The sequence below is a fragment of the Engraulis encrasicolus genome, chromosome 1 (genome assembly GCF_034702125.1).
Source record: "Engraulis encrasicolus isolate BLACKSEA-1 chromosome 1, IST_EnEncr_1.0, whole genome shotgun sequence".
In the NCBI taxonomy this organism is placed as follows: Eukaryota; Metazoa; Chordata; class Actinopteri; order Clupeiformes; family Engraulidae; genus Engraulis; species Engraulis encrasicolus.
In genome coordinates this window covers 41411892-41424391 of record NC_085857.1, presented here as the reverse complement: position 1 = coordinate 41424391, position 12500 = coordinate 41411892, and the positions used below count along the sequence as shown (strand labels likewise).

The window sequence follows — 12500 nt, the reverse complement described above, 5'->3', positions numbered from 1 at the left end:
TAGGCCAGATGTACATTTTTTCCATCTTTATATTAAAATAGCAATAATTACAACAAATAATAATAATAATTATAATCAATAACATTAATTACATTTTTGCGCACATATAGACAGCCAGGCGGGCACCCGCCTTTTCTTTTTTCTCTCTCTCTTTTTTAAATAAGTTAACAAATAATACAGAAGGATAAAAGAACAATTTCTCGCAACTTTTTTCGTCTCGTAAAATTTACAGCCAGTGTAAGCTTAGCTAGCGCTTTTGCATTTGTACAGAGGTCCCGCACTTCACGGACAATATAACTAGTATGGGGATCTCCGTTAGCCTCAGTAGTCGTCAAGCTAAAAGCAATGGTGAGAGCATGCTCCATAGTTTGTTCCCCTCTTTAACCCACCCCTACCCCGTTACACCCCCTCCCAATGTGTCCACACTCCACTGTGAGTCACTGGGGAGAATGTTGCCCTGTCTCTGGGTTCTTCCCATTCCAGACGGCTGCTTTTAGCTCTAGCCGTTATAGAACCAACAGTCTGGCCCGACAAACACGTTATGCTAGCCGTTATAGAACCAACAGTCTGGCCCGACAAACACGTTATGCTAGCCGTTATAGAACCAACAGTCTGGCCCGACAAACACGTTATGCTAGCCGTTATAGAACCAAACAGTCTGGTCCGACAACACGTTATGCTAGCCGTTATAGAACCAAACAGTCTGGTCCGACAAACACGTTATGTTTATTCTTAACTTGCCTTGTCTTGTATTCCCATCAATCAGCCAGTGTCGCCCACCCTCCTTGTTTTTAAGTTAACAGGTAATACAGTAAGGATTTTGTTTTTTCACGTATAGGATTATCACAAGGCATGCTTCATCTATCAGGATAAACATGGGGATGATAACGTTCTCGTTCAGTTGTAACATTTTTAGTTTTGTACTGTACGTAAGCAATTTTTTGCGACACACCTACGAAACAAAACAAATGAATGGCTTATTTCGTTATTTTTTTCTTTTCTTTTCAATGCATTGGCTTCAGAATGCACAAAATATGTTATTTCCAGTGTTTTGGACTATTTTTCCAGTGTTTTTCCGCCTTGACTTTTTAACAACAAGCAAGAGCATGGTAGAATGAGTGCTTTTTTTGAACACTGCATGCATCAGTATTCTGGCTGCGTTCGCGTAGAAAGTCCCAGGTCCTTGTCTCTTTTTTGCTGTTGTTGTCGTCGTCATAGCAATTCATCCGCTGGAGGCCAGGAAGGAGTTACAGTAGCACCAGTTCTTCAAACACCAACATCATGCACCAACATCTCCATCACCGTTTCCACCTCCATCCATCGAGCATTAACCTCTTCCAGTTTAACCCCAAAAAGTCTTTTTCAGGATTCCAGTTTCAGCCCCGACAATCCACAAAGTCACACCTGCTCCTTCCTCCTCCTATATGGCAGTCTTGGGTTTTATTTTTATATATATTTTTTTCTTCTGTCCCATTCACTCACTCAGTGTCTGTAAAGGCTTTCACAGAAAACATGTCTTATCACCACCTGATCAGGAAGCAGCGAATGGGAGAGCTTGATTTTTTTTTTGCAGCAGATGGAAGCCAAGACCGCACAGTATTACAGTATGGGACATGAATGGAAAAACACTGGCCATACTTTTTTTTTTTTTTTAGATCTGCACACGGCAGCACATGTGCGTATTATAGAGTACATAGAGAGAAATTCAGACATGAAGTCACATGAAGACAAAGTCCAAGTGGTCCAGTAATCCTCCATGCTGTCCGTACATCGGAGGCTGTGGTCTTCGGAGGCTGTGGTCTTCTTCTCCTTCGGTTGAGGTGGATCTGGATCTGGATCGTCCTTAGGGGGGGTTGGAGTCACAAGATGACCGGCGCCCCCTAGAGGTGCATCATCATGGCAGGTCTGTTGTGTTTTGTCGCTACATCTAATATTCCAGTTTCGTGTTTTCTTTTGTTTTTTTTCTTCCTCTCTTCCTTTCTCCCTGAATCCCGCTTGGTTCCGTCTTCCCTGAGGGATCTCTCCTGTCACCATTAGGACATCACCCTGGATGGGACACAATAGAAAGGACAAAGTATGAGATGAGACGGAACTTAAAACGTAAGAAGAATGTGCCGTCTAAAATTATAGGAATTATAAGAATTCATGGGATTCTTTCATAACTATGCATTCTATGACACAAAAAACATTGCCGGTCACTCAATGTCTTTCAATACAAATTGAATTTCATGCCATGTGTGTCATTGGTAAGGAAATGTTCTACGTATTTCCTCCATCTCTTTGTGTTTAATGGACAATAACTGTACATCCATCTACAGTGCAAGTGATGCATAGAGGATTCTCTGTGTTCTCTGTTCCGACATACCGCTATTCTGACATCCAACATGCTGTAGGGTTAGGGTTAGAGTAACTGCATGCACTCTCCCTAAACTAATAAAAGCTGAGCACATACCACAGAAAAGGTTTATCTCGGTGGAAAACGTGCCGGTATTCTGACAATAGACACCAATGTCGGAATAGCAGCATGTCGGAATAGCAGCATGTCGGAATAGTGCCATGTAACCGTTTGTGTTTGTGTGTGTGTGTGTGTGTGTAGTAGTAGTAGTAGGGTTAGTAGTGTTCATACTGTCACCTACATGATCATGGCTCCTAGTGTGTGTGTGTGTGTGTGTGTGTGTGTGTGTGTGTGTGTGTGTGTGTGTGTGTGTGTGTGTGTGTGTGTTTCTATACAGTAGTAGTGTTCATGATGTCACCTACATGATCATGGCTCTCATGGTGGTCTTGCTGATCCTCCGGCGGTTCTTGCGGCGTCTGCGGCGGGCCACCTGGGGCTTCGGGGTTGTCTGGGGCCGCGGAGACGTATTCTCGGGCCGCAGCGTGGACAGAGACTCTGTCACTACAGGACGAGAGAAAAAAGATGGAAGACGGTTAGAGGAGAGAAGGAGAAGCAGAAGGAGGGAGAGATGTTTCTCCAACATTGTGCCCCCAAGGGTGAAACAAGCTACCAGGGACCATGCAAGACTAGGGCGATCTATATCAATCCCCTCAAGTTTTAAAGGAAAAACGAACCCTACTCATCTGCACGAGAGAGAGAGAGAGAGAGAGAGAGAGAGAGAGAGAGAGAGAGAGAGAGAGAGAGAGAGAGAGAGAGAGAGAGAGAGAGAGAGAGAGAGAGAGAGAGAGAGAGAGAGAGAGCACAAAGGAGGAACAAAGGAGGTTAGAGGAGAAAGGAGGGTAAGAAAGTTCTCTGTCATTGTCTACCGTTAGTGGGTGGAACAGGCCATCAGATGCTTCACAGGACTAACAGGTTAATTGTCCCAGGCCCAGGGAAACAGGGGGTCCAGAGTTGGGTCCCCATTACTTTGTATGCATTGAGAGGGGGGCCCGTTCAGATTGTTTTGTCTGGCCCCATGCAGTGAAAGCTCTGCAGGGGCTCTCCTGATTATGTCCTCAAGTGTCAGCTAAATGTAATATACCGGTAATGTAAAAGAAAGAAGGGGATGATTGGAAGGGGATTTCAGTTGTTGGTGGTGATTGTGGCGGCCAGTCCAGTGTGCTACAGTATGAGGATGTGGACAATAAAAAAGGCCAAGCAATTTGCCCCCGAAATGGCTTTGACAGCGCATAGCACATGCATGGAAAAGTTGCTGGACGCTGTATCCATTCCACTGACGTCTTTAGCGACACAGGGAAGAATCAGAGGAAGTGCGGCTAATTACATGAAGGGCCGTGTTTGGACGGCAGATAAGGGCCCGTCGTCCACCACCACTACCATCCCGTGTTGCCAGATTGGGCCGTTACCTGCCCAATTGGGCTACTTGGGATGGCCGTCTGCGGGTAAAAACGGGAAAAATTGGCTATTTGGCGTTTTTTTCTGCAGTTTTGTGCCCATATAAATCAATGCAATTTGTGGAAATTGGGCGGAATTTAGCACATTTTGGCAGTTTTGAGAACATTTTGGGCGGGATTTGATCAGACACATCTGGCAACACTGCTACCATCGCATTACTCCAGACCCCAGACGAGCTGCTCGAATTAGCGCGAGGCCCCGGTGCAGTCAGTCCATACAGGATCTGACCAAAGCGAGAGTGTGATTTGGGCCAATTAAGTCATCGTAGCTAATCTAGCGGGTGGTAAACATCAGGCCATATTAGGCTAAATCAGAACCCAACGCAGTCAATACAGGAACTAGCAAGAGGAAAAAGTATGAGATGGAAACACTGAACTCAAATTGGAGTCCTGGAGCAGTCACAGGATCTGTGTGAGTGTGATTTGGGCCAAATAAGTCATCTTGGCTAATCTACTCACTGGTAAACAGCGGGCCATATTAGGCTAAATCGGAGGCAGTCAGTCAATACAGGATTTATCAGTGGGAGATGTGAGCGACTAAAGAGCGAGTGTGGTTTTGGCAAAACAAGTAATTGTAGCTAATCTGCCCCCTGGTAAACATTAGGGCTACTCCAGACAGCAGAGCTCAAATTAGAGCACCGTACAGGATCTACCAAAGAGAGATTGTTTTGGCCAAATAAGTCATAGCTAATCTACTCAATGATAAACAGCAGGTCACATTTGGCTGAAATGGCATATGGTTAAAGCTAATCAGCCACTAGGCCTACGTTACTCCAGACAACGACCTCGGATTAAAGCCCTTCACAGTCAATGCACTCAGGATCTAACCAGAGAGAGTCTGATTTGGGCCATACTACAAGTCATCGTAGCTAATCTATCTTGTGGTAAACATCTCACCACGTTAGGCTAAATCAGAGCCCAGCATAGTCAAGACAAGAACTACCAGAGAGAGTGTTAATCGGGGTCAAACAAGTTATCATAGCTAGTCTAACAACTGGTAAATAGCATACCGGTAGTTACTCCAGACCGTTACTACGTTACTCCAGACTGACAAATTCAAATTTGAGCACCACACAGGATCTACCAAAGAGAGATTGTGTTGCGCCAACTAAGTCATAGCTAATCGACTCACTGTAAAATAGCAGACAGTACTAAGCTAAAATTACACAAGGGTGTTGTGGGGCAGTGGTTAGAGCTAATTTAAATACGATCAAATTAGACAATATAGGATAAACCAATGAGAGAATGAGCTGGGCCAAATAAGTCATAGCTAATCTACGCACTTCAAAACATCTAGTCATACACAAACAACAGGTCATATTGGGAAAAATAAAAAAGGGCTTCGGTAGGATGGCCATGGCTGAGATGATCATCTACCATGGAAGTGCAAGAGGCTAAGGGAGGCATAGAAAGCTCCCTCACACGTAATTTGCAGTATTTACTTGCAATACTGCAGTATTTATGTTTCGGGCATACTGATCAGGAAAGTTTGCCTGAGCAGAGAGGCAAGATGTCGAGGTAGTACACAGGATTCTACCTCTTTTCAACTATACATCCCATATGTCGACCTCGCCCACTTCCAGTGCTGATGTTGTTCACCATCTTTTCCAAGTAAACCAAGACATGGACTTTGACTTTCAACCACACAACAGCAGCTCATGAAGTGAATCAGATGCACCTGTTGCTTTGCTCAAGGCAGAAAACCCGAATGACCTAAAAAGGCCAAAAGATATACTACCAACACAGTTAATGGCCATGTTTACATGACGTTTTCAATTTCGAATGAATAATTCAGAGTTAAATAGTTCCGTCGAATTTACATTGAACTTTCATTTAATTCCGAATTGTGAGGTGTTTACATGATGTTTTCAAAGCGGAATTAAAGCTTTCTTCAGAATTAAATTAAATTCATTCTGAATTAAATGACTCATGTAAACGAGGCCAAAAATAAGTACCAGTGACCGTGACTCGTGACCCAACACCCACCTGCTCGCTGTGAGGAGGTCGGGTGATGATTATAATAACTGTCCTGCTGCTGCTGCTGTTGCTGCTGCTGCTGTTGTGACATCACTTCCTCCTGAAGCTCCTTCTCCTTCTCCCTCTCCAGCTCCTCCACCAGCTGCGTCCTCCTCCTCTCCTCCTCCGAATCGTGACGCCCCTGCCCCCGCCCCTGCCCCCTCGGACTGCTCGTCACCTCCGCCTGCCCCTCGTACTGACTGCTGCCCTCCGATTGGACCGAGTGCCCGTGACCACCGCTGCTGGCCATATCCGATTGGCTGTTGTGGTGGTAAGTCGCGGAGCCGGCGTCTGGTTGTTGTTGGCCGTGGCGGTGGTGGTAGGACGATCCGTGCTGCGTGGGCGTCTGGTGAGTGCTGTCCCGCAGCATGTGGGTGCTCGGCTGCGTCTGAGTCTGTCGGCCATGTTGGTTTTCCACCGTCAGCTTGTAGTCGTGGCGTTGATACGGTTGTTGTTGATGATATTCCTGCTGCTGCTGCTGCACCCCACCCTGCTGCCGGCCGTGTTCGTCCCCTCCGCCACCGCTGCTGGCGTGCTGGAATGTTGGCTGAGGCTGCCGGACGGCTTCCTGTTGTCTCCCGCTGTTGTCTCTGTCTCTGTTGTAGTGAGGCGCCACAGGCACGCCCTGCTGTCCCTCTCCGTCTCCCTCGCCCTCCCCACCCCACCCCACCCTCACCCCGACCTCCGAGGCCACGGAGGGCTCCTCCTGAGTCAGGGAAGTGGAGGAAGAGGAGGAGTAAGGATCCTGCTCCTGTTCCTGCCGCCGGTGCTGCTGCTGCTGCTGCTGCTGCTGTTGCTGCTGCTGTTGGTGGTGGTGGTAAGAGGGGTGCTGGGGCGCGTTGGCCTGTGGATAAACAGGTGTGTGTGGCCGCGCCGGCTGGGGCGGAGGCTGCCTGCTGGCCTGGTAGTCCAGCCGCGCTGGCGTGTGATGTGGCTCCGTGGCTGTGTGCGACGTGCTGTACTTGCTGTTCTGCCACATCCTGCCACCACCGCCACCGCCACCGCCACCACCCTGGGCGTCCTGCTCCTCCAGGTGGAGACGCTGGTTGTGCTTCAGCACGTCGTGACGGTGCAGGTCCTCCTTGGTTTGGGAGGAGCCTCCTGCCCCCTGGGGCTGGGCGGGCTTGTGGGCCACGCGGGGCGCTGGAGGAGGCTGGGGTGGATGGGTAACCGGTTGGGGATGGGGTTGGGGCTTTCGGGCGGCGTTGTTGGAGGAGGAGGAGGAGGAGTAGGGGGAGGTCAGGGGTTGGCAGTCGCAGCGCACGTGGTCCTCCACCGGCACGATGACCTTCTCGAAGTGCGGCCGCGTGTTCACGTAGGTGATCTTACTCATCTGAGGGAAAGACGGAGGGAACCAAAACAAGAGGGTTTTTTTGTAATTAACATGCTTTTATTTTTCAAACACAAGGTAACACAACCCAACTTAATCAGAAAGAAATGTTATGACCTCTTTCCTGTCAGTGCAGTGACTTATTACACGCACACACACACACACACACACACACACACACACACACACACACACACACACACACACACACACACACACACACACACACACACACACACACACACACACACACACACACACACACACACACACACACACACGCCAACTGTGTACACTGCACTTCTCTTGAAAAGGAACGGTGAGTTTCCTTCCAACTTCAAAGAAGTTCTTTTGGAAAGCACCCCTGGTGATTTGTTTTGTGTGTGTGTGTGTGTGTGTTTACACTGTGTTACCTCATGGAGTAAATGATTGACTACAAAGCACGGTGGCGCATTCTTTAGCGTATCAGTAACGGAGAAATACCTTATCAAAAATGTGTCTGTTATGTAACTATCAAAGATAGGAGCCAGAAGAACTTAGTGGCATGCTTTTCCTTTCCTTATATGTTTGAAATTGTGAATTTTCATGACGTATCCACAGAAGTGTTTTAGAAAAGTAAGGATGATGAGGATGAGGATGATGATGATGATGATGATGATGATGATGATGATGATGATGATGATTAATATTACACACTGGCATGGCTCTAAATTAACACCAGCCAACCACCCAAATGCTGATGAATTTCCAGTTTGGCTGGTAGAAAAACAAACTTACTAGACAGTAAATTCTACAGTGCTCATTTAACACGTAGAGAGTTCATTTGAGTCCAAATGATGTCAAATCAACTCTATATGTGTTGAATTAACACCACAACATTTACTGTGTAGACACTTTGACCCATTAGTTAGTGTCCATTTGGTTAGTAAGATTAACATCTACTAGTCATTTTGGCTGGTGATGAAAAAAGTTAATTTAGTGCCCTGAACAGTGGGTAAGAGTACTCATCGTCATTGTAGTAGCAATGCTTAGGAGTTTGTGGTGCTGTAGCAAATCATGCATGATGAGATTTATGGAACTTATTACATTCAGAATTACATAAAGAACCAACGTTGGTGTGTGTGTGTGCGCGTGTGTGCAGGGACGCCGACAAGGGGTGATGAAGGGGTCAGTTGTCCCAGGCCCAGGAAGATGGGGGGGGGCATAATTTGTCCCTCATTACATTGAAAGCATTGGGTGGGGTGCCCTTTCAGATGACTTTGTTCTGGGCCCAGCCAACGCTGTCAGCGGCCCTGTGTGTGTGTGAAGATGGTCCTACTCTCTCTGCAAAAGGCACTGTGTGTGTGCCTATATAATTGCATCTGCATTATGCACGTACTTGCAGCTGCCTGATGCCTGAGGTGATGATGGACTATGATGTGCACTGTGATGTGCTTACATGTTTGCATGGACTATGACGTGCTTGCATGCATCTGTAAGTGCACTGTAAAACATTGTAGCCACATACGTAAGTTGCCCTGCTGACTTGTGTTTGTAAGCTAACTCAACTCGAGGCTTAAGTCATTTCGAGGATTTCGCAAGTTAAAACTAACTTACAAACTTGAGGCAGTAGGGCAACTTACTTTCTAACTTTTTGACTGGCTGCAATGTTTTACAGTGTTCCCATGTGTTTCTCTCTGTGTATGTGGTATATGCCCGTAAGTACCTGCAGTTGCCTGATCTCCGTGACGACGGGTACGCATTGCGAGGTGCGGCTAGTGCAGCACCCCGAGCAGCGCTGCACCTCCACGCAGAGGGGCCAGAGCATGAAGTGGGCGTTGGTGCGGTCGTGCATGGAGCGCGTCACCTCCAGCACCTCCGTGCGCACCTTACACGCCGCCGGGCGCGCCGCCTCCGCATTCGATGTAACTGCAGGAATCGGACAGAGAAAGAGGGTATGTTATTACTTTTTTCATGTTTATAGAGCTTCATTTTAAAAGGTCAAGTCCCTTGCGACAATTCCCAAATGCATTTCTTGATAAATTGTTAACATGATTATTAAATATATTTGTTAGATGTATTTGTACTGTATGCTATTATACTGTACATCAGTAAATGTCAAACTAAAACATCTTTCTTTGAAAGTGGTACTATTAATTTACGATGTTTAATTTTGTGTTGTAACCATAGGTAACGGAGACACAGACAGATGATTAACTATGTTATTACATTTACACATATTACAATGTAAAACTGAAAAGTCTTTCTTTGAAAGTGGTAGGGCCTACTATTAATTTAAGCTTGTTGAGGTGTGAAGGCACATATATTCACACAAAAGTGTGTATAAATATGTCCAACATATATGTGTGCGTGTGTGTGTGTGTGTGTGTGTGTGTGTGTGTGTGTGTGTGTGTGTGTGTGTGTGTGTGTGTGTGTGTGTGGCTAATTGGTGTGCCACACATGAACTGTATAGTGAGTCCGGGACCCCACAGACAGACAGACAGACAGACAGACAGACAGACAGGCCCGGAAGCCAGTGTGTCTCTACCACACATACTTTCACATGCCTGACAATGTCAAACAAAGACAATGAGAGTCTTTTTCTTCTGAACAACAACAAAAATGACTCACTGAGACTTCTGGGAACTCGGGAGTGATGTTCATCGCTAGGTTGGAGGTCATTGGTTGTTTGATTGTCCGACTCCTCATCTGTTGAATTCAGACAGACAACAATGTAGATGGTTTAGTACTGATGACAAGAGGTCCAGCCCCCCTTTGCAGACATGGCAACCTAGATTGCAGACAAAAGACAAAACTACTGCTGCAACATTAGAACCAAACCCTTTCCTCAGACAATTAAAAAAAAAAAAAATTTGGTCTTTACTTGATAGGACAGTGTGAGAGGTGGACAGGAAGCGAATTGCGAGAGAGACGGGGAGGGGTTGGCAAAAGACCCGAGCTGGGAATCGAACCTGGGTCAGCCGCATGGCAGGCGAGTGCCCTGCCGGTTGACCACGGCAGGGCCCTTTCCTCAGACATTTCGACCTACTAAATACCAGACAAAAGACTAAACTCCTGCCACATTCAGCATTTGAACCAAACCCTTTCCTCAGACATTTCATCCCAAATGCCAGAGAAAAGGCAATACTGTTGCTGCCACATACAGTATTAGGCACATTCAGCTTTTCAACCAAACTTTTTTCTCAGACTAGTCAACCCAGATTGCAGACAAAAGACAAAACTGCTGCTGCCACATTCAGTGTTTGAACCAAACCATTTCCTTAGACATGTCAAACCCAGACAAAAAAAAAAAAACTCCTGCTACATATTTGAATGAACCAAACCATTTGCAGACATGTCAACTCAAAAAAAGAAAAAAAAACCGTTCCACATAAGGTATTTCAACCAAAACATTTCCTCAGACATTCCAAATTCCAGACAAAAATCCTGCCACCCATATGCTGTATTTGAATGAACCACACCATTTCCTGAACAGTCTGATCCTTCTCCATTTGTCATGACAGGTAGATTAATGGGTAATTAATGTGATCACCTGGGTTAAGTACTCAGCCAGCAGGAATACACAGTAGGGGATATTTCACTTTAGGAAACTGGGGATCAATTAATCTTTTGAATGTTGAATGCCAGCTAACCGTCTGAGGAAGATTCTTGTCTGTTCAGCTCATGCTAGTCAAACAAGCTTAGTTCCCTAAAAGCAACCCAACACATGTCTGGATCTTTGAAGATACAGTATGTTTACTTTCAAAGGGTATATCAGTTCTGATCAACAATAATACTAGGGAATTCAAGGTCTATTGAGCGTGTCATTTCCATGCGAATCGGATATATGAAAGGGCACCAGGCCCGCCGACAGTGGGGGACAAAGGGGTATGTTTTCCTGGGCACAGAGAGATAGGGAGTCCAGAATTGGGTCCCCATTACATTGTATGTATGCATTGACTAGGGGGCCCTTTCAGATGACTTTGTCCTGGGTCCAGCCAAAGCTGCCAGCAGCCCTGAAGGGCACAGCTCTGAAGGGCATAGGAGGATTCGAGAGAGAGAGAGAGAGAGAGAGAGAGAGAGAGAGAGAGAGAGAGAGAGCGAGAGAGAGACTGGCTCCTAAAACTGCTCCAGGGCCGACATTGTTTGGCCGCATAAAGGAAATTGTCTGATTGTAACAATCGCTGCTATTTCTCCCCACAGCCCCGACAGACACACAGTGGAGGAATGTGTGCGAACAGAGATATGAACATACAAATATAGCATGTGAGTCCAGTGTGTGTGTGTGTGTGTGTGTGTGTGTGTGTGTGTGTGTGTGTGTGTGTGTGTGTGTGTGTGTGTGTGTGTGTGTGTGTGTGTGTGTGTGTGTGTGTGTGTGTGTGTGTGTGTGTGTGTGTGTGTGTAGACCGATGTGTGTGTCTATGTGTATGTGTATTTATCAGTGTGCCCTTTTCCCAAGTCCTTTCTAACAAGAAAATAAAATAGCATGCATCTGGCATGAATCTCTCAGTGTGTCTGAGTGCGTCACGTCTGTGTTTACGTTGGTGATATAGCGCCGTTTTATAGTTCAGCGAACAATGGTGAGGTTTTTTTCTTCTTCAAGACCGATGCCTGTCTGCCTGTATGAATGTCTGTGTGAATGTCTGCGGCATACTTAATACAATCTAATGGAGACTACAATGTACTCCACTCAGTGAGGTTAATCCAGTACTTTTGTGATAGACTAGTGTAGTGGAGGGTTTTCTTAGTAATTAGGTGAAGAATGATGTTTTTCTTTTCTTTCTGTGTATATCCAAAAATGTGAAGGGATATGTTCTGGATTGATGTCTTTGCCTTTTTGCCTTTCCCCCCTTCATTAAACACCATTCTTTTAAAAAAAAAAGAATGATGTTCCTTTCCTTCTGAGACCAAGCGACCTGTCCACCATGTGGATGTGTAATATTGTGAATTGGTCTATGCTCTGGATTAGTCTTTTTTGTCTATCTGCACTGTAAAGCATTGCAGCCAGTTACACGTAAAAAAGTAAGTTGCCCAGCTGCTTTTTTTTTTACTGTAAGTAAACTCAACTTGAGAAATCATCAAGTTGACTTAAGTCTCCAGTTGAGTTAAATTACAAACTTTAGGCATCAGGGGAACTTACTTTGGTATGTTTAACTAACTGGCTTGCAATGTTTGGCAGTGTGCGATGTGGTTGGTGTCTTGTTCTGTGTCATGAGTCTAGTCTCGAAGTTGAACTTTGTGTACTCCACTCCGGGTTAATGCTATTCTCATTTTTCTTGTCAGTTTTCTTTTGGTGCTATTTTTGGTATGTCTGACACACCCACGC

The 12500-nt window shown here is 45.8% G+C and overlaps 1 protein-coding gene across 1 annotated transcript in view; it reads right to left on the bottom strand.

Annotated features, from left to right (window-relative positions):
• Positions 1–1971: 1971 nt before the first annotated feature.
• pdgfba (platelet-derived growth factor beta polypeptide a) overlaps positions 1972–12500 on the bottom strand; it is a 35742-nt gene continuing 25213 nt past the window's right edge. The window contains exons 3-7 of the mRNA XM_063202411.1: positions 9806–9883; positions 8901–9103; positions 5836–7198; positions 2758–2896; positions 1972–2046 (exon numbers count right to left, since the gene is read on the bottom strand). Of these exons, the coding sequence (XP_063058481.1) occupies positions 2034–2046; positions 2758–2896; positions 5836–7198; positions 8901–9103; positions 9806–9883 (1796 nt within the window). The 3' untranslated portion in view covers positions 1972–2033. The remainder of the gene's footprint in view (positions 2047–2757; positions 2897–5835; positions 7199–8900; positions 9104–9805; positions 9884–12500) is intronic.